Source organism: Acanthaster planci, linkage group LG21 (assembly GCF_054643075.1).
Source record: "Acanthaster planci isolate LZ-2023a linkage group LG21, COTS_SCS, whole genome shotgun sequence".
Taxonomy (NCBI): Eukaryota; Metazoa; Echinodermata; class Asteroidea; order Valvatida; family Acanthasteridae; genus Acanthaster; species Acanthaster planci.
In genome coordinates, this window is record NC_141797.1 from 9770875 (window position 1) to 9791385 (window position 20511).

General features: G+C 44.5%; 2 protein-coding genes across 3 annotated transcripts in view; both read right to left on the reverse strand.

Annotated features, from left to right (window-relative positions):
- LOC110981107 (uncharacterized) overlaps window positions 1–15807 on the reverse strand; it is a 27506-nt gene extending 11699 nt beyond the window's left edge. Inside the window, exon 1 of one of the 2 annotated variants that reach the window (XM_022238343.2) lies at window positions 14747–15807. In XM_022238343.2, the coding sequence (XP_022094035.2) occupies window positions 14747–14827 (81 nt within the window). In that variant the 5' untranslated portion in view covers window positions 14828–15807. The remainder of the gene's footprint in view (window positions 1–14746) is intronic. The other variant, XM_022238345.2, reaches the window with a different exon arrangement.
- A 2131-nt stretch (window positions 15808–17938) lies between these two features.
- On the reverse strand, window positions 17939–20059 carry LOC110981167 (uncharacterized). Its single transcript, XM_022238482.2, has 2 exons — window positions 19780–20059; window positions 17939–19393 (listed from the first exon to the last, which is right to left on the reverse strand). The coding sequence occupies exons 1-2, from the start codon at window positions 19897–19899 to the stop codon at window positions 18932–18934; spliced, it is 582 nt and encodes a 193-aa protein (XP_022094174.2). The 5' UTR covers window positions 19900–20059; the 3' UTR covers window positions 17939–18931.
- Window positions 20060–20511: the final 452 nt, after the last annotated feature.

Here is a 20511-nt window from a genome sequence, read left to right on the forward strand (position 1 = left end):
CACATTAATAGCCAAGAAAAATGAGAGAATATCTAACATTGAAACGGAATTTAAGTCAGAGTTTAGACAAAATCTAAACAGATATTTCCAGAAAGCTCAGTGCTTGTATTCACAACCAATTTTTCTATTTGTTGCATTTGATAAGATTAGAATCTAACATAACACTCTGAACAAACTTTTGTACAGGAAATTGGGGTTTTATTCTTTCTTGCTACATTCCAGGACATCAGAACTTGGCTGAATTGCAACTGTTTCCAAAACAAACCAACAAGACTTTCAGATAACCTCTGAGCAACCCACAAACTGCTTCTTATTCATGCCAGGGACGAGCTAATCTTTCAGATCAAGAAAAGCTACCTCAATCCGAAGCTTCTCTAACTTTTGTTCCGCTGATTCCGGAAATTCGGATCGTTAATTGAGGCAAGTCGATCGAAAAGAGAGCAACAAATGGGCAAATGCAAGAACGATAACAAGAGGCACATAACTTGGGTAATATCTTCAACTTTACACCAACAGACCGGCAAAAGTCAGGCAGAGACGACGTAATCCTTTGAATCAAACTGCTCACGTCACAGACATCTCCTTTTCCTAACAGTGACAACCAACTCGAAAAAGTCATCGATCGTGTATTGTTTGATTTTCACAAACCAAGGAAAGAGGTATTCATGAATTCATCTCCATGCACCATGAAGGTCAGCCTGGGCAATTTCGCATCGAATTAGAACTCCTCCTACCGAGGCGCCGTAACGGTTTCCCCGTGATTGGAGGCTGATTTACCGCAAACCTCACAATTCGCTCGGGAGCTTATTAATACCCCGGTCACTTGTGCACTGCTGGTGCACGCTCCTGGGACCACTGGAGCGAAGAAAAGGCATCCTGACAGGACCAAGCTACGGTTTGATGGACACTCACAACTGTCAGTTGATTGGCACATGGCACTGAACAATCACTTTAACGACTATAGAATGCATGGTTTTCTGTTCCAATGAAAATCTCTAACCGCACTCAGCCGTTTATTCTGAAGTCCCTTGCCTATTGCCACAACAGTGCAATGGCGTTTTTCTTCCCGAGGAGAATTTCTTCAGAAGAACCTAAAATGCGTCAAACACCGATCGAAGGTTTGCACGCATTCCTACGTGTTCGAAGTCTGTCGCGTTTATGTTTTATTTGTCCCTGGTCCATAAAATGTTAAGCTAACATGACAGGAGAGTGTGGTAGTCCTGATTGACTTCTGACAGTATCGAAAGCGTCCCCATTAATGGCAACATGAGATTGACTGACAGACGGATTAGGGAATTGAGATTTACAAAATTTAAAGCTCGATACTTCTCCAAAATTTCTCTGTGAGTGGAAAACGGTTGTCAGGCGAAATAACAGAAAAGATTTCTCCACCCTGGCATTACGTAGCACGGCCACTGATCAGGCAAAAGAAAACCGGCTTCCGGTTTGAAAAGTTTCAACTTGTGGATCTCGGTTAATCAACGTCTTTCTGTGCTCTATGTGAAATTATAGGTGACTTTTTAATGACTGTACTCTGTACCGAATTCGTGCCCTGCGGCAGCGAATCTGTCGACTAATCCGATTAGACGCCTCGACATCGGCGGCACCGCACTCTCTGCACATTCTTCAACTTGACGCGCGCGTGCATAGTACCGAAATGTGACGTCACTGTGAACTAGAAAGTGCAGTGCAAACAAATGGAGTGCGCGCGTGTTGGTTCACGCGCTGGTTCTCGCGCTAATGCCTTTTACACACTAATTGTGCGCGTGACGTATTCACTTCGGCATGTAACGCGCGCGAACCACTCGTCGGTGTCCACGATCGTTGTGCCACTGCAGTCATGGCTCTTGATTCTAGTTGTCGAATTAAACTCTGATATACTTGAGGTTTCATCCAACACTGGAACGATCAGGAGGGTTGCCCCCTTACGCCCCTACCTGCCTGGGAATGGAATTAGCCTATCATCGTGGGGAGAGATAGGTTGACTTGTTACAAAGTCTTCGTCACAAATCCCGCCTCAAAACCAACAGCATTAGTCAAGGGTCGCACATTGTAGATACGCCAAACGCGTCGAGCTTAATAAAGATCAAACTTTAATCGGCCATGAGGAAGTCATCCGCAAGGGCAGGGGTGCATCAACCCCCATCCAGGGGAGTCCCATGGTGAGGGTTGATGGTGATTAGTTTGAACCCTAATGGAATTGGCAGAGAGCCTCTTGTCTGCCGTCCTGTCTGTACACTAAATAATATGATTCACCGATAAGTATGCGCAGATCGACTCAGGTGACGAAATAACTACCAATTACAGAGTAAAAGCTTCCAGGGGAATCATCTATCAACCTACACCCCGGGATTTGATTTTGACAAATTGCTAGAGTTCAGAATTCCATACAGCTGGCTGGAATCGTACTCGCCTAGAAGCAGATCAAAGTTTTTTCTCACAATAATCATTTCAGTCAAACCTTGAGCAAAAAGTAGGGAAAAGTTGCTTAAGTATGCAGATTTGGAGAAATTTGCATTTTGTCTACTTTCTCGAAGATGATTCGTTGCCTAAGTTTAAGTGATTCTCACGGATAGTGGGTTACGTTTTCGACGCAGGAATAGTCTTCTTCAGACGCAGTAGTGCATGGGGATATCTTGGGTTCAAGAGACAGTGGATTTGTTTCCAATTTGAATGACCGATATGCACTTTAATAACGTGTAGAAACTTGAAGTAATGGTAAAAACAGACTCAGAGGTAATGTTATCATTCGTCATTGCCTTCAGGAAGACGCTAAACCTACTATCCTGCTTGTAAATAAAGAACAAGGGAAAAGAGAACAAAACTTGGCCTGTTCTCGGCTCAGCTTCCTTTGATTTGGGATAGGCAGTACGGAAACTCTAAAGCTGTGAAGTTTTAGAATGGGCTGAAGTTGACATCCACAGTTTGTTTAGGGCATCCTATTTTATGTTTGTTATATTTTTATTTTTATGTGGAGACTAGTAAATTTGAATCACAGGACAGCCACACCAACGAAGTGTCCGAGGAAAAGCAAGCACAAGTTACGAATTGGGGAAACATTTTGAATAACATGTCAGTCTTGAGAAAAGAGCCCTGCAATCGTTCAACTGCAGAAATGCGATCCAGTATTCTTACTCATTTTCTTGGCTTTTTTTTTTGGGGGGGGTCTAGCAGTATCAGGAACGTTAACGCAACTCTACAGCTGGCAGGTAAATACGGCCGAAAACGTCGTGCATAGCACACGACGGTGTTGGTACTTGGCAGACCGGTGCTCCGTACTGAGAAAAATATCACGTTTCAACACAACACCGTCACAATCGGATTTCGAACTTTTTGATGGGCTAAGAGATATGCGGATCAGAGGAGATTTTGGAAATTCCATCTCCTTGCTTTCACCTCCAGCAAGACAAAAGTGCCATTGTGACTTGCAAAAGTGAATGACGGTGCCCAGCGAAAGCTTATTTGTCACGAAGCGAGGATGTTGAAAAGAAAACAAATGATCTATTTATGGAATTTAGAATCGGGCAGTGTCCTGCTTTCTGGCTTGGTGTCAGGTGACTCGAGAGTGGACAAAATAAATCTGTTCATATTCCACTCGACCGATAAATACTACAGGTAGACCGATCTATTTGACCCGAAGGTTGGAGCAGATTCAGGAGGGAAGGCTGTTTTCAAAAACAGGACACGCTCAAGAACTGATTGGTTTTCATTGACATTCTTCAAATGGCATAAACTTGCAGTCCATTGCATTTCAACCTCATGTGATTTACATACAAATGCCGAGTGCATCTTGGTATTCCCTGGGTCTTACATCACAAAGAATCCCACGCTTCAGACGCTGTTTTTCATGATTCGTTTTACTTCGAGAAATGCTTTCACGTTCCCATTCCGACAACCTACCCCATAACACAAAACACAGACAGTTTATCATCCTTCAATCTACTCTCAAAAAGATCTCTTCCCGGGTCATAACTGTGTCTATTTCGTCTTCTGTCTTTTCTCTTTATAAGCGGCTTGTATCCTCTGCTAATTTGGTCCTTTATAAATACAGTTCTTCTTATGATTATTAATTTCATTTTTTCGGTAACCATTTTCAGGATATTTTAAAGACCAGAGAGTAAATCTTGGTAACCGAAAAATTCAGGACTGTACTAGAAGAGAGTTAAGGGGTTTCTCTCCCAAAGATTTGCAGCCTTTTTCATTCCAATCCAAATGTCCGAGGATCAAATTCATTGCTGCACGACTGTGTTTTCAGCACGTTAAGGAGAGAACAGCAAGCCTGCTTGTTCAAAATTCCAGGTACTGTTCCTTCTCCACAACTTTACTGGTTTGAAACGGACAAAGTTTTGATTCAATACTAGTCCCATATTTTAGGGAATATCGAGGTACATTCACTTGAACATGTACTTTAATTAATCTCATTCCTCCATGCTTTTAGTTAGTTTACGTCTTCAACGTGCTGTGCCTGGGTTTGCAAAGCCTGTGGCAGACCTTTCTCGTTGCGTTCTGGACGTGTCCTGATAGTGAAGGGTACTTTTGATTCGCTGTCTGTGTTCGTGTATGCCCTTGCAATGCCTTGGCTGAACACTCTAGATTCGACGTCGCTCTCAAGTTGTGAGGTACTCTGGTGACCCATGGGTGACCTTACCAGCCATTCTGCCGGATGGCAAAGATACTCTACCCGGTTGGGAAAAAAAGTTCTTGAAGCCGGTTGTTAACTATTGCTTCGGACGAAGTGGAGGGAATATCTCTCAAGTTTTAAAGGAATTAGTGGTTGTCAAGGTGGACCACCTTGTGTTCAATCATGCTTAATTGCTTATGGTCAATGCATGCTATGTTCAATCATGTTCAATCATTCTTGCGAGCAATGATGCTCTCTGTGGATAAGCCAGTTTTGTACCAGCCATCTGCCACGGGCAATATCTGGAGATAAAAGACTGGTGCCTGTGGAGTTCGAGATGTTATACAATAAACATGACAATGCATAGACAATACTCCAGAATCATTTTATGCCCCTCCCCAAGTCAGCTGACACACAAGACGGCTACCTAACTCCGCCTGCACACCATGGTTTCATCTCGTCCATCACCGTGTCCTGTCTGTCACCCCCGGTCGTCCCTACTGCCTCTGTCACTTAGGGATCATTCTTTATTGAGTCAGCGCGTTAGGTGAATCTGATTGCGGTCTCGTTTACAAAGGGTGGGGCGTCATTGCCCCATGCGCCAATCCACAGACAGTTAACTCGGGCCGATTGTTTATTTTTGCCATCTTGGTGAGTGGCCGTTACATAAAGATCACTGTTCGGCATTTCCTCAAAAAATGAACCACGGAGGTACGCCTGGGTCGAAGACGTTTTTCGAGGTTCCGCGATCCGATACGCGCTCGGTGTGTGGTGTATAATGCAACTTACTATGACAGTGCCGTTTTTTGTTTGTTGTTTGTTTGGTTTGGGGGGAATTTTTTTGCAATTTTGCGAGAAAGACATTCTTTTTGCTCTGGTTTTGTTTGTTTTGTTTTTGGTGCACCAGCCGCTAAAGGCTGATAGCGATTCGTTTGGTGATGGTTTATGCCGCTGAATGAATAGGAAGGTCTGGAAACCAAGGCTACCGTGCAGGTAGAAAAACAGTACCTCCATGCTTCAACCATGTTCTGCTATGTTTCAACCCTGGTTTCAAGTTCAACCCATGTCACTTCAGGGCGAATGGGAGGTCGAGCACTCCAGCTAAAAGCACGTGTACAAGCGGTTTCGGTGGATTTTTCCTCCCAGTCCCATGGGCAATTCGCGACTTCCCGAACTAAAATCACAGAGTCTTCTTTCTGGAACTGTAAACATTAGAACATCCCTTCTTGCGTTTCTTGAAGGGCAACCCCATGTAAGAAATTAAGCATCAATTTTAATATTGTCATAACATTTTTAAACAAATCACCAGCTATTATTAGTATTAAGCTTGCGCTGCGTCCTCCTGATCATTCGTATATCCATCACCCTTTACCCAGTTGCAATCGCAACGTAAACAATTTTTATTCGAAATCTTGGTTTACAGCGCCCTGCAAGTACCTTGTCTGCGCTACTGAAACTAATAGTCTCTTTGAACACAAGTAAACATGGTCATAGGCCAATTAATTATGCTTTGTGGCGGTCGACCTTGTAAAGTGAACCGACTATAGTATTTCATCCTTGAACCCCACGCCACAACTTAATCGATTAAACCTCTGAGACCGACTGAAGACCTATTTCCGCAGTTGTCGCAGAAATGTCTCTCAAGTACCTAATGGGAAGGCCATTGGTATTGCATTCGACACATCCACTCCAACGTGTCAGGATAATAGAGTGCATTCAAAACCTTACAAGCAGACGCGATTATAACCTGACAAATATACCGCTCACCCCTTCGCCTCTCGCTTCTAAAAAATCTAAAAGTTCGAACTCTCTGATTGGGCCGGGGTCAACAACAGGTGGGCATTTTTCTTCGAGGCGAGCACTTTATGTAAACTGAAGCCAACGCTCCCTGGTGATCGGAAAACCCTGGGATCTAAGGTCATTTGAGTGAGCTATAAACAAGGCGCAGTAAATCACTCCAATATGTTAACTCCAGGTAAACTTTGCAAGTTCTTTTCTCGTAAACGTTTGTCTCCACGGTAATGCTGTCCTGGATTGATTACGTTACAACTTTCAGGTGAATTTGGACTGAACGGTGAGACTGTCTAATCTAACTCTCTGTACTGCAAAAACTGTGCCGTGCAATTGGTGTTAATAAAACACTGTGGTGTTATCAAGTGACTACATCCACTTTGGTGAGTTCGATGAGTAACTGACTCATCCTCCCATCTCTTGTTTGTATAATGGCTCCCCAGTGGAGTCAGGGTGCCAGTCCTATTTGCGAAGTCACGTTTTCAAATCGTCGCAAACGAGACTAAAATTAAGTGTGTGCGATTCCAAACGAAGACAAAAGCAGCTGTATTTTTTGTTTCCCAGCGTAGAAGGGTTGAGTAAACACCCACTACTTGCAAGTTTTATAGCCCTCAGTAGTTCATCCATCTTTTCCACACAGTGTAAGCATTGGTGTCAACCCGCCTGCAGACACCCACAAATCAGTTTCCGAAAACGGTGTTGTTTAGTTCCCGATATCTGGTCGCAATAAATACTTAATTCTTAAAAAAAAAAATCAGAAGCAATTTTACGGTCGTTGCACACGGAGGTATTTATTTGTGGGCCCCATGAGCGCCCCTTGAAGTTACGAACCGAAGTGAACACCGAAAGGGACTGCAGGTGTTTCGGGCTTCGTGTTTGTGCAGTCAGGACGAATTACAAGCAGGCGTGTGACAAAGCAAGGAGAGGGTGAAACTCCGTACAAAAAAATGGTGGCCCCAAATTATGAGGCCACGCGTAACAAAACGTGCATCAGAACGGGTGAGAGTTACAAATGGAATGGATCCAGGCGCCCATAAATCATGACATTATATACAAGGAAAAGAACAGCCCCGAGATCTGGGTCCAGCTTCACGCGGGGATGATATTTTGTTGCCACCTCGTTAAACTTTGAGCGGATTAGTATATGACGCCCAAAAAACTACATGTTGTATATACAGCTCGGCTGTATGTTAGGCCTACATGTACATTGCCGATCATGCTCAACTGCTGACAGTAAACCCTAACTCTATGGTAAACCACACACCAATAATATACATGTACATAAAGATGTCTCTCCAGGAACCCAACGGAATGACAATCAGGCCTGTTTGCACTCGACGCAGGAAGTTCTCATGCGGGACGGCACCACAGGAAGTGGAGCTCGTAAATTTACGAGACACCATCTTCCTACACCTGTCGCGAAGTCTGTCACCGCGTCCACCACGTTTATGTTTGCTTGACCTGCGGTACTTTGGGACTGGAGTTGTGCTTCTGGGAGAGAAAAAGCCTTTCACACTACAACCTCTCAACCCTGGGGTGAACCCATGACCGCTCTGGGTGGAAAATTTGATTTTTAACCCCACGTTCAACCCAGTGTTTAATTGTTTCACACTTGTTTCTCACGAACCCAGCTTTTCGGGGTGAGCTCAACCAGGAAAAGAGTACGGAAAATTTTCAACCCAGGTTGGAAATTCTCAACCCTGGTCCGGAGAAGGGAAGTGTTTCATCTCAGTTTCTTAGGAATGTACATACATCTTTTTGGCAGCCATTCTGTTTGCACATTCACGAGACGATTTTTTGTAATAATGACACACATATGCCGTCTCAGTTAATCAAGAGACCAGTCCCATATTTCATTGGGTTCATTGTGGGCTAGTGAAGAATTGTGCGATTATTCAAAATACAGTTTTCGACACGTCCATATACGACTCATCGGGGCAACCCGTCAGGAGGTCTCATAATCGACTCTCATGAACCCAAGCTCTTTTATTTACACACTTTTCCGTACAATGGCAGCACATGACTGACGGGCACTGCCTCGGTCCTTCCCTCTGTGGCCCACGGTTGGATAATATTGTCATAATATCCAGGTAATAATGTTGTAATAACATTGCTTGCTCGACCCGGTATCGCGTTTCTTATTGCGGATCACGGGGCGGGGTACCGCTATGACGGGGCCCCGGGACGAATGGCGGTTGCTTGGCTTGGCTCAGTTCCTTCAAAGATCACGCCGACTGGCAGATCGGTAGACGGCACGAAAAACTATGAACTTGCGCGACGCGACACAGTTACCCACTGTTGGACAAGAGAAACATTTTTAAGGAAGGCTGATTTTTCACAATTCCGACTTCTCTCGCTCAATATCATGCATACTTGACTTGTAGCATACAGCACATAGGCCTACACTAGCTCCCCTTTTAGCAAAGCGAGACCGACGCGCGCAGCTCCATGCGCGTCGGTCTGCGCGCGTCGGTCTGCGCGCGTCGGTCTGCGCGCGTCGGTCTCGCTTTGCTACAAAGGGGGGCAAGGTCAGCAAAAACGTGCTTGGAGAAAACTTGTGAGAGTGATTAATGTCACGTTTATCCTGGTGAGTAAATCAGCTTGCTTTAATAGCGTTCAAGGTTTAGGACCTTAAAGCAGTCCTGCGTTTTCAAATAACCGAGAAAGCCCAATACATTGTACAACCGAACAACCATCTACGTCACGTATGTTCGCCCCTTCCACTTAAGTTGTGCGCATGCTCTAAAATTCGTGCTCTGAAAGTAGTGGCCACTTTCTGTTGTTTGTCAAAATGGCGACACCAGCCAGCAAACGACTACATGTATACCAATATCCATCTGAGGAGATCTTCCGCATTGTGTTAAAGTTTTCTGAATTTATACCAGAGAAATGTAATCAGGCTTCAGATTTCATTTTGTGATGTGCTTCTTGTAGTAATCATTAGGGCCACTTGGGAGAAAGTTGGGTGAAAGATGTCCGTGTATGTTACATTTCCGAATGTAAAAGGGGTATTTTAAACTCGAAAATTTGACTTGCTCTCCAGTTTTTCTCCTCATGCTGTATATATATCTTGATAACTAAAAAAGTGTTTCAGCTACTGCGAATCGTCCTTTGTTAGTTGGATCAATTTTAATTTTGGCCCTCTGTCAACGGGTCGGTCATGATTTACGTGTACGCATGCGCACTTTCATGTACATGGAACCCTGTTCCTTTTTTTCTAATCACTTTTTCAGAATTGGTTTCAAATTTTGTGCAACTGGGTTCATATAATACGGTGGTTTAATGTTGTCTAATAAATTTTAGTTACCAGGTCATCTCTGTGAACTTTATAAGTCTGTATTTTGTTAAAAATAAATTATGGTCTCCATCTGCGGAAAGAAGTGTCAGAACGAAGTCCCATGTCACCTGCCTCGAATGGCCACAGTAAATTGATCGTTGACCATGCCTCAAGCATGCTCAAAAATCGTCGGTATTCTAAAAATCAGATTAATATATTTTTCTTTCCCATAATGTATCTCTAAATTACAATTTCCGTCACAACATCATGCATGAGCATTACAATTAAACTTAATTAGCCTGCCCGCCAAGCGTGACCCAGAGTAGACTCGATTACAAGTCATAAGATGGTCGTAATCTCTCCACGAACTTTAGCCATATCGACGCAGCTTTAGTATGATCGTGAAACCTAATTGGCAGAGTTTCGATGTGCGGTCAATTAGCCGCAAGTTGGTCCCCGTGCCAAGATAGATACGTGCGTAGATTGTGAAGATCGTGGCGAGTGCGCGCGGAGAATAAAACCAAACCAATTACCGGCTTGTACCAAGTCTAGGACCCATGGCTTTCCGAATTCGGCAAGAGTTCAGCCAAGGTCGCCGATCAACTCCCCCGGGGATATGTTCCCAGCGATGTCATATTTCGCCCGCGGACAAATAATAATAATAATTGCGGTCGAGCTGAAAAGATTGATGGCCCCTTGTGCTACTCTCGATAAAGCAGGGCTCTATTTCGGCGGAAGGTGACAACTGCAGGCGACGGGCAAGATATACCACCTGTCGACCAAAACTTGGTGCAAGTATTTCTCCCATCTACTACATGTACTGCTATGTTTCGCCAGATTTTATTTTTGTGCATTTTGAATCGTTAGAGGCGCAACTCTAGCCCATTAAACAAGAAAATGAAAACTAATGGTGACACTGTTCCTTCCTCATCTGCCAAGAGTCGAGCGAAAATGACAAAAAATACTCGTCGAAACATAGTTCACATAGTCCCTCGGGATAGCTCAACATACTCCCGATAATACTGAAATCATGGTTTTTATCTCGACATGGTACAATTGTCTGGCCGGTTATGCTCTTAACTTCCAGAAAAGATCACACTTGTAAAAACACTTGGCCAGTTTTACTAGTAGGAGATCCACTCTGTGGCAGCTACCTTTGTGCTTTGTGCGTTTGTCTTTCAAGGATACGCACGTTGTATACGTACACGCCAGCTCTTTCTGCAGTCAAGGAAATTGCAAAAGCAAAAACTGTCTTCCAGATTTGTTGCAAATCATTTGTGGTATCTGCGCGCAAGGTTTCTACGAACGTATCCAATCGCAGATACACAGATCCATGGTACAAGCAAGTACACGTACAATGTACATGTATGCGTTGATCGTCCTTGAGGAAGTCAAAGTTTGTCAGCTATGGCGTCAGCGCGCCTGTTGTTAATGACCCAATGGCTTGCCCGCTGGTCGAAGGTCTCCATCGTTCCTTGAAATCAACGAATCATGGACTTCCGGAGTTTCCTTCTTAAAAAAAAATCCATTCCCTAATTACAGAGAGATTGCAAATCAGGCGTATTGAGCACACAGACCTCTCTAACCGAATCAACAGCACTGAAGAAAGAGCCTTGACCAACCCAAGAACCGGCGAAAGAAGTGAGCACGACGAAGCAACAAGTGACACGTTCTCTGGTGTATTTCCCTGTTGGCTCATAACGCTCAGACCAGATGTTTTGAATGATCGATTCGAACGTAATGTTGCCAAGGGCCACAACCTACACGATCAACAAGCTGTTTGGCATAGATACGCAGGCAATAAACGAGCATTAAATACTATACATCTGTGGTTCTATGTGGTGAACATTAAAACTCACATCTTTACTGCCGGTTTAATGCTTGTGACTCCGGCGTGTGTGTACAGTAAACTTCCCGCCTTGAATCGAACCATAGGTGACAGTCTACTGTATTATGTAGGGCGACGAGGGCCCCAAATCTGCAAATACGCTTTCGCATTCCTCCGCTGATAATCTGGTCCAAAATACAAGGTTTGAAAACAAACTGGCAGCCAAATCGCGAAGCGTGGCCCTGTAATAAACCGTACGGGCTAATCGCGTCAATTTCTTTCGGAGAAGGTCTCAAGAATACTTTCCAACTGGAGCAACGGAAGATTACAATGCAGCCTATCACACAATTGTAACGAATGATTTTAATGCATTACGACTCACTGCCTCTGATGCAATTCATTTTCAAATATAGACGAATTTTTCGTATTTTTTTCAAGTCGTTTTTTTTTGTTACTATACAGTAGAACTGTGAAGCTGTATATCTCGAGGACCGATCATTATTACTGATGTAATTGCCCTATTAAAATCGCAGCACAAAAGTGCAAGCACCGCACAAGTGGACATCGGCTACATGTGGAGAGAAGGTTGAAAGATCCGGGAAAGACAAGAGAATAATGGTTGGTCATCTATCATACTCGTGGACTCCATGCCACCTGCAGTTTGTCCTAATCTCGCCAGCGCGAGATAAGCGACAATTACACTAGATTATGGGCCTTGACAGTGGAGACACAGCGGATTATCGCGCGATAACATGCATGTCCTTTTCACGCACATCTGTTTTTCCTCCTAGCCTATGTCCGATTAGGAATGGGCTACACAGAAGGATTCCGACGGCCAATTTATTTGCCAGATCTAGGTGACTGGTCTCGCACTAATGTTTGGTTTACTGTAAAACATAAAACGCGTTAGGGTGACGATGACACATGTCGAATACTTGAAATAACTACTGACTACTTCCTCAACCTTTAGGAGAGGTGATGTGCTGTGATATGAAGTGGGATATGACTGGTCGCTGAAACTAATTTTGACATCAATGTAGATTGGAACAGGACACTTCCGGACGTCGGCGCCTGCTGAAACTGGGTTGAAACGCATCAATTTATTATGTCAAGACAATTTGGAACTAATTTATCACTCTTCGCTGTTCCAACGGTCAAACATTGCTCGCTTCTGTTTATTTTCAATCTAAATGAAGAGGACTTGGCGGAGGGCCCAATGAATGTTTTACACACCCATAAAAAATTCACAAGTCCACGAAGCCAAAATAGCAAACGAAAAGCCCTCAGCTTTGCAGAATTCTCGTGAACTAAGCTAACAAGGCGCCATGAAATTGACAACGGACAATGGGTTAAAGTCATGCCAGTACCAAACGATTATTTTGTCAAGCGCAAGTCCGCTACCGACCGGTAATGGCAAGATTTGAAGCCAAAGACAAAATGGCTGATGGGGGGTGAAAGAGGAAATCACGGCTGAGTTCATTTTTAGGAAGTAAAACGTCATTGACGCAGCTTTGTGACTTCATTTATGTATCAAAGAAACATCTCGGGCACCAAAAATGAATCTACTCAGACTAGAATTTCGGCTCCAATCGTCCCGTTAACTTTGCAGATTTTTTTAGCCGAGGGAGCTTAGCCCATACAAACATGAAATCTTCCCATTATTGGCATCGTTTCAGACTGCAGGGATAGTTTTGTACACTGTAAAAATTCGGGTGTAATAAAATTAATACTTTTGGGTGTTATCAGATGACCACACCATAGGGTGTTACTTTAACACCGATAATGTTACTTTGCACACCTATTAGAGTTACAGTGCACTAGAAGGTGTTACAAGTAACCCCAAAAAACACCCAAATTTTCACACCAGTGAAAAGTGTTGGTGTATAACACCGTGGGTGTTAAATTTAACACCCCAGTTTTTGCAGTGTACTGAACACGCATGCTCTGTTTTCCGTGCTGGAGCAATGGGAGAAACCAAAGCAAAGAACGCAGAGAAATCCACGTTGGTAGAAAAGGTTTGGTCACTTATTACTAGACGGCTAGGCCTAGGAGCAAGACAAAACCGGCCCGTGGCCCCCCGGGAATGTCGATTGGTACACTTCCTCCCCGAAAAGTCCACTGACCCGTTTCACCACCAACGAGACTTGCCAGAGCTGTGGGGGCAAGGGAGACGGGAGCGAAAGCCCACCTGTCAGTGACAGCCAGGAATGTTGATGTCAAAACCACGGCCGCACCGCGCGCGAGCTGCCCACGGCACCCCAGCGTTCCATGCTTTGATGGTGCATGATATTTGATCCAAGGGTCACTCTCGTTATTCTTTTGTGGATTTTGAGATGTTTCCAATCCTATCCAGGCGAAGAATACACAGTTTCATGAGGAAGCAAAGAAATCCAGGGATGTTTCTGCTAAACCTCATCCCCCATCACTAGATGTACAGCACACTGTCATGATTGCTCACCATAAACTTGACAGAGGAAAGTTTTACACAGTTCGGTAGATCATGCCGTTTCAAAGTTTAAATATGAGCTGAGAACTATCAGACGTACTTTGCATGTTATGACAGTTAGAGTAGTGATTGGTTTCAACCTGGAACACTAAAGAGGGGTCTGATCTGGTTTGCTGGTCTGAAAGTAAGAAACTCCAGAGCACTGCACAATCAGGAAGCTCAATCACACTATGCCTAGACGTACAGGACCCGTCTCTGCGGAGTACGGCGGAACTGAGTTCAGATTTACAGGCCTGTTGGTAGTGGTACATTTCTGGCGGGAAGTAGTTTGCTTGCAACTTTCATTAGTTACATAAAAATACGATGAGCCACGATGGTGGTGTCATCACGCTTCTGTACTCACCTACCGACAGCCTAGCCTCAATCACTTGTTCGATACAAGAACCATGGAGCCCCCCACCCCACGCCCCCACCCCCGGGAGGTATTTATACCAAACACGATATTAAGGCTTGTGGGGGGTAACTCTCCTTTATGCCCTTGACTTTGAGCATTTGTTGGCTGCTGTTTTGACCTGACTGGAAAATGGCATGATTTACCCTGGGTTTCGGATTCTTCCAAAGAAAAGTATACATTGACCTGCGTTAAAGACGCTTTGAAGTTGTACATACATGACATACATTCATGTACATAACTAAACTAAGATGTGTGACATTACCCCCAGAACTGCGGGGTCGTTGTCCTCAACTCTTAAATAACATACAAGACGGAATCTTCGGACATACCTGTGCATCTTTCTCCCCGAAGACGTACACAGTGGTCTCTTTCTTTTCCGGCACTTCTGGAGCTGTTCTTTTAGGAAACATCTTGCAAGAAGGCTTGGTATGAAAACTAATCTCTTTCGGTGTTTCCTGGCAACTCGGTGGATTGAACTAACACCGACAAACTGATGGAAATGCCAACTCGTGACCCGGGGTGACAGGTGAATAAACGATTCAACGTGCCGATGATTTCAAAGTTCTTCCGGATCGGACTCCAGTTTTAATCAGTTAACTGGAAGCTATGCACCAGGATACACGTGAACTCCCCTCGAATGCGTGGGTACCTGTTTGACTATGTTCCAGCCTGCTCCGCCAGTTCAAAGAACTCCAGCCTACAGCACTGTGATTTTCAGGTATAATGCTGATTGTTTTCCACGAACAGTTATGGCTTCTGAGGGCAGGCTTTTTGTCCTTGTTCTGTGGGCTCACTCACAACATGATCACAAAAAAAGTGCTCAAAACGGGCGAGCGTCCTAACGAAGAAAGTGATGACGTAAAGAAAGCCTCCCACTTGAAGTCACACACACGGTTCACATTAAGACAGGGCCGAGGACGGCCTTCAGTTTGCGTAGAGCAAGGCAACGGCTTTATGCATGAACCGACTTTCCGCGTTGATTTCCACGAAGCTGTTTCAAGTGGAGATTTCAGGGTTTATGCGCCTGTTTACACGGTCGGATTTCCCAGCTAATCCTCTTTCCGTTTCTTCCACTCCGGCGAAAATCGTGCAAACACTACGCCCGCTGAGTGGTCTCAAAGCGTGCTCACTGATACTGATAGACCACAGCCCGATCCATCCACCGCGTGGGTCCTTGCTCTACGGTGCGGGCAAGGTGCTCACACTCTGTCACACTGTATCATCCGCTCCAACTTTTTTCCCTAGTCGCGAACCTGCCGTCTTTGTTAACTGTACGACGTCATCGGATGAAAGGAGGGGGTGTATTATGAATAGGCCAGGGTCGGTAAAGCTGTTGATTCACACGTGAGCTCAAGGTCTATCCAACGGGTCCCCGGCCAGTGTGCAAGGCGCCAAATTTTTTTCCCAACACGTGTACTTGCTGTTAGAAAAAAAAGGCTGTTGGGTTGTAAAATCTTATCTTGGTTTGTTGTTGCGCAGTGCCAAGGGTAAGCGCAATGATAGGTCAGCTGGGGTTGGGTGTTTCTCTATGATCGAATCAAATCAGGTTAAGAAACAGTGGTACATGTATACATCTCCGTGGTCTACCTCTAGGACCCAAGCATGGCATCATTGTCCCAGGAACCTCCAGGTAATATGGCTAGGGGAAAGTAAAGATAAACGCTTACAAACTAGTAAAAAAAATAGAGGTTCTGGTTCCCTCCTCTTCCCCTCTTTTATGTTGCACTTGTCCGTGCCTTTTTTCATGGTTCTGATAGTCTGGGACGCGGCGAAGAAACTTCAATCCTTCAAATGCACCTTTGCGCCTCAATTACTTTTTTTTTCAATTTTTGTTCAGTTCAAAGGGTATTCTACTACCTTTGTTTGTTTTTTATGCTTATGCATAATCACGAGCAAACATGTGATGTCATCCGAGGAAGAAAGCCTACATGTTAAATTGGTTTGCACATAAGAAGTCCTGCATTTTTTGAAGAATGTTGCTAGACTCAGCTTTCTCGTCTTTGCTGATACACCGTTGTTTATTTGATTAGCAAGAAGAAAGCATTAATCCTGTGTTTTCAGTAAGTAAGTTCAGAACCCATGGGTTCATAACTTGTACAGAAAAGCCCATGTGGTGAACTATAACTTCCTTAAAAGGACTTAACTGTAACAGCGCCCTCAGTAGTCCTGGGAAGCATGGATAATTTCAATTGTTTAAAATTTCACTTTTCGAAACATTTGACCAAATAGGAAAGTGAAAGGGTTTTTTACAAACTGAAGAAAAATACAAAGTTGAGAAACATTCATTGCAGATACACTTCATTCGATAGATCGTGTATATGCGTCGTCTTTCGGCTGTCAGTCTCCTACCCTGACTATGGCTATGGCTTTAGATGCCAATTATAGAGTCACTGAGCCAATCTCTCCCATTCTCTATGCTCTGGTCACCATTTCTTATTCTGATCAGGATTTGTCACTCGTGAATAGGTTTACAAGGTTCCGTCCCTTTTTTGGGATGGCCGGGTTATTTTGGACCATCTCACAGCTGAGGGTGGCGGATGCCTCCCCACCGTCAAGTACTTTGGCATGGCTGTGAAGACACTCGTTATCCGGACCAAGTGGAGTTTCAAGTGAATCAGACGTACCGGTGTTGCTGTTTCGGTCAGTGAAGTTCAAGGCAACATTTGTGTTTTGCGCCAGCGTGCCATCATTAAGTGCACGGCAATGGAAAAGCATACACTTTGGCTGACCTGTCTCGGAAAAACAGATGCCATGCCAAAACGGATAGTTGGCAGATTCGTCAAGTCGGGATTTCCGAACTCCCGGTAATAAGTGGACACAAGAGGGCACGAAGCAAGTACGTAGCGTAGCCTCCATATCCAAAGAATAACGCAGACAACGTCACAGAGGATCCCGACTTGGTGAAGTCCAAAGCAAGGCCCCCCCCCATAATAAAAAAAAAATAGTCGGTCTCTGGTCAGCGCGCGCGTCCATTTTGTGCATGCTCATCAATTTTTTCCCCCATTTTTTCCTCAAAATTTTCAAAACAGCGCCCTCTATTTCCGCACTGCCTGAATGTTTGCAAGTCGACTGATTCCCGGTCACAAAACCACAAGTTGGAAGGGCAATTTGTTCAAGGAATCAGATTAATTCGTGGGTAGATTTTTGGTGATAGATCCGCTACGACTAAGAATTGTTGATGTCGAAAACAAACAGCCAACCATGGGTAGGTTACAAAGTTGCAGCCAGCTGATCAGCAACAATGGCGGCATGGTCGAAGTACGCAACGCGCCACTACTAGCCTTTTGTCTTTGATTAAATATGCATATCATTTCTGTGTACGTTGCCAGTCTTAAAAAACCAACCCTACCCCCCAAAAACGAAAACAAAAAAGCGCATCGCTGCATCAGTTCTGGAGCAGAGACCGGTTTTGTTTTTCCTAACCACAAAAAGACTCCTATAAAAAGTCTCGGCTCATCGTAACGCACAGTACCGACATCGAAACGCTAATAACAATCAGGATATGAACACACACATCATAATTAGATATCCTGATTTTCTTTTAATGTTGCAAACAGTAGCTAAGTAAGTTATCACAAATCCCTCATTGAAACCAAAACACTGGGACTGATTGAGTCAGCAGCACAGCGCCCTCTTGTGATCAATTGGCGGGTGGCCAGTGTCATGTTGGATAGAGTCCAACGCTGCCGACTTCATTTTCCTGTGTTTTTTTTTTAATGCACAATAGGATGAGGTAATTTCCTTGAATGTCATTTCGAGCGGAAGAATGCTTTGCATGAAGGCAACAATAGTTACAAGTGTGGACAACCAGTAACAATAACACTGGAGCTGAAAACCAAGTTATCGATGCGTCAGTTTGCTAGCAAAGCAGTTTATGACACATTAGGACAACTGTGATTGAAAGAGTTAGGTTCTAACAACATTTCCTGTTCCCTACCTCCTTGGTACTGACTCTAAAACTGATAAAAAGCCATTTTCTTCGTGGCATGACTACAAAATGCCGCCATGAATAACACCACTACAATAGAAGTAAAGTTGATTTCGTTTTACGACGGCATGATTCTGGTCAATACCATGCCAATATCTGTGGATTAAGCTACAGAGGGTTTGCCTTGCTGCCATCTTGTTGTCCAGTGCTTGTGTTCCACTGGGTATGCATAAATTTATAGCTGGTATTTCGGTTGAGCAAAAGAACTACCCTGCAAGATGTCTACCACGCAAAGCCTCTACAGTCAAAAAGAGAGCATTCGACCGACACTCATTTGTGAGCAAATTCTCTCCTATAATTTTACATCCAGAAAAAAATACTAAAACGACCGTGGTGCCTATTGCTTTTAATCTGTAAACCTTTCGGTTTTTGTTTTGTCTGTTTTGTTCTGTTAGACTTTGTTTGTTTGAGCGGACAGTTCATCAAAATTTGGTCTTTTCAGCACACAATGAGCACAGTGTGTGGGATTCTGTGTTTTTTTACGCAGGGCTCCAATAAAACCAATCCGGCGTTTCTAGTATTAAAATCACCAACTGTCATAATACATGTCTGAAAAATATCTGACAACAGAGTCTGAGGAAGACTGTCTCTGTGACGAGAGGTAATCTACGCTGCCGCTCTGCTCACTGAAGATGGCCAACTGGGTGGGTCCCTCACCGCTTGAGCCGGAGACTACCAGGTCCTCGTCGTCACTGTCGGCACTGCCGCCGTTTACGGTCACGCGGTCGGGAGTCGGGGGCCCCGGCGGCCAGAGACCGCCGTTGTCGATCTTGACGCGCGGTGGCGTCGCAGGGATCTCGGCGAGCGAGTTCCTGTCGAGAGGAGACCCGCGAGAAGGGCCGGTGACGGTGGTAACCCGGTCGCTCTGCGTAATGACGATAGCAACGGCGCCCAGGGCACCGGCGACGAGGATAAGCGTCGTCAGCACGACTGCGCACGAACAGATTACTGCGCGGCGGGTTCGCCCACGGTCGAAATCAGCAGAGACCTAACATGGAAAAAACAAGGAAAGAGGGACTAAAATGAAAGTCGGTGGTTTGGTGTTCACAAAACTATTCGTTTGGAAACAGTCCCATCCGAGTAAGCTTGTGACTTTTTTCGCAAGCTCTCGGAAAAGCACTGAGCATACAGCGTTTATTAATATATACGTTGGGTAAGGGCAAAACTCGTTATATGTTATATGAAGAAACAGTTGATGTTACTCATGTACATGTAAATATAGGTCAAATTCGTAAAGGTGGGTCAGATGGCCTTTTCTCGTTCGTTCAAGTGGGTTTAACGTACCGTAACTCGTCACTAAATAACCAAGATTCACCAGGCAAAATTGAGGTGCAGCACAGAGGTTTATAGCTCCATGGTGTACAGCCCACTCACCTGGAGATCTTTATCCTCGACCATGGAAACCACTTCAGTATCTTTCTTTCCACTGCAGAGCGCGAGGCTCTTCTCCGGTAGCATGGCCATTGCTGTCGTTGTCGTGTTCTTGGGAAGCATTTTCGGTAGCAGTCGTGCCTCTCAACAACGTGGTAGGAGGCAAAGCAGACCGACAAACTACAGGAAAGAATTATGCTCCAGACTGCGTAGGCCACTAAGTTGGGGTCGTCGTTTTGTTTAGATAAACCTGATCCAGTCCAGTGGCCAAAATACAATTGACACAAACAAGTACCATGCTGTCACTGCGTGTTTCCTGATATCCGGTGCAGCCGAACTCCTGTTTTAACAGTTAGGCGTAGATTTCCTTCCTCCCTCCATATTAAAGCCACTGTCAATTTGATAACAGCCACGTTTTCTCCCCTTGTGCTTGTGTGTTCACCTCACTGAGCGACGTTATTGCATTTTCTATTACTGAAAGTCACTTTAACAGTTTCCAGATGGATCTGTTGACAGGTCCACGCCACGAAGTGACGTACCGGCCACAGACTTTGTACACACGAAACCACGGAAATTCTTACTACTTCTTTTCGCTATCCACTTCACTACGCAAGCCAGCTCAACTAAATTCCGTTTTGCGTTCTTTAAGCCCAAGACCCCAAATACGCTGAAGCTATTACATAATTCATGTGCCTATCGTAATGCATTACCGGCACACTCTAAACATGAGATGAT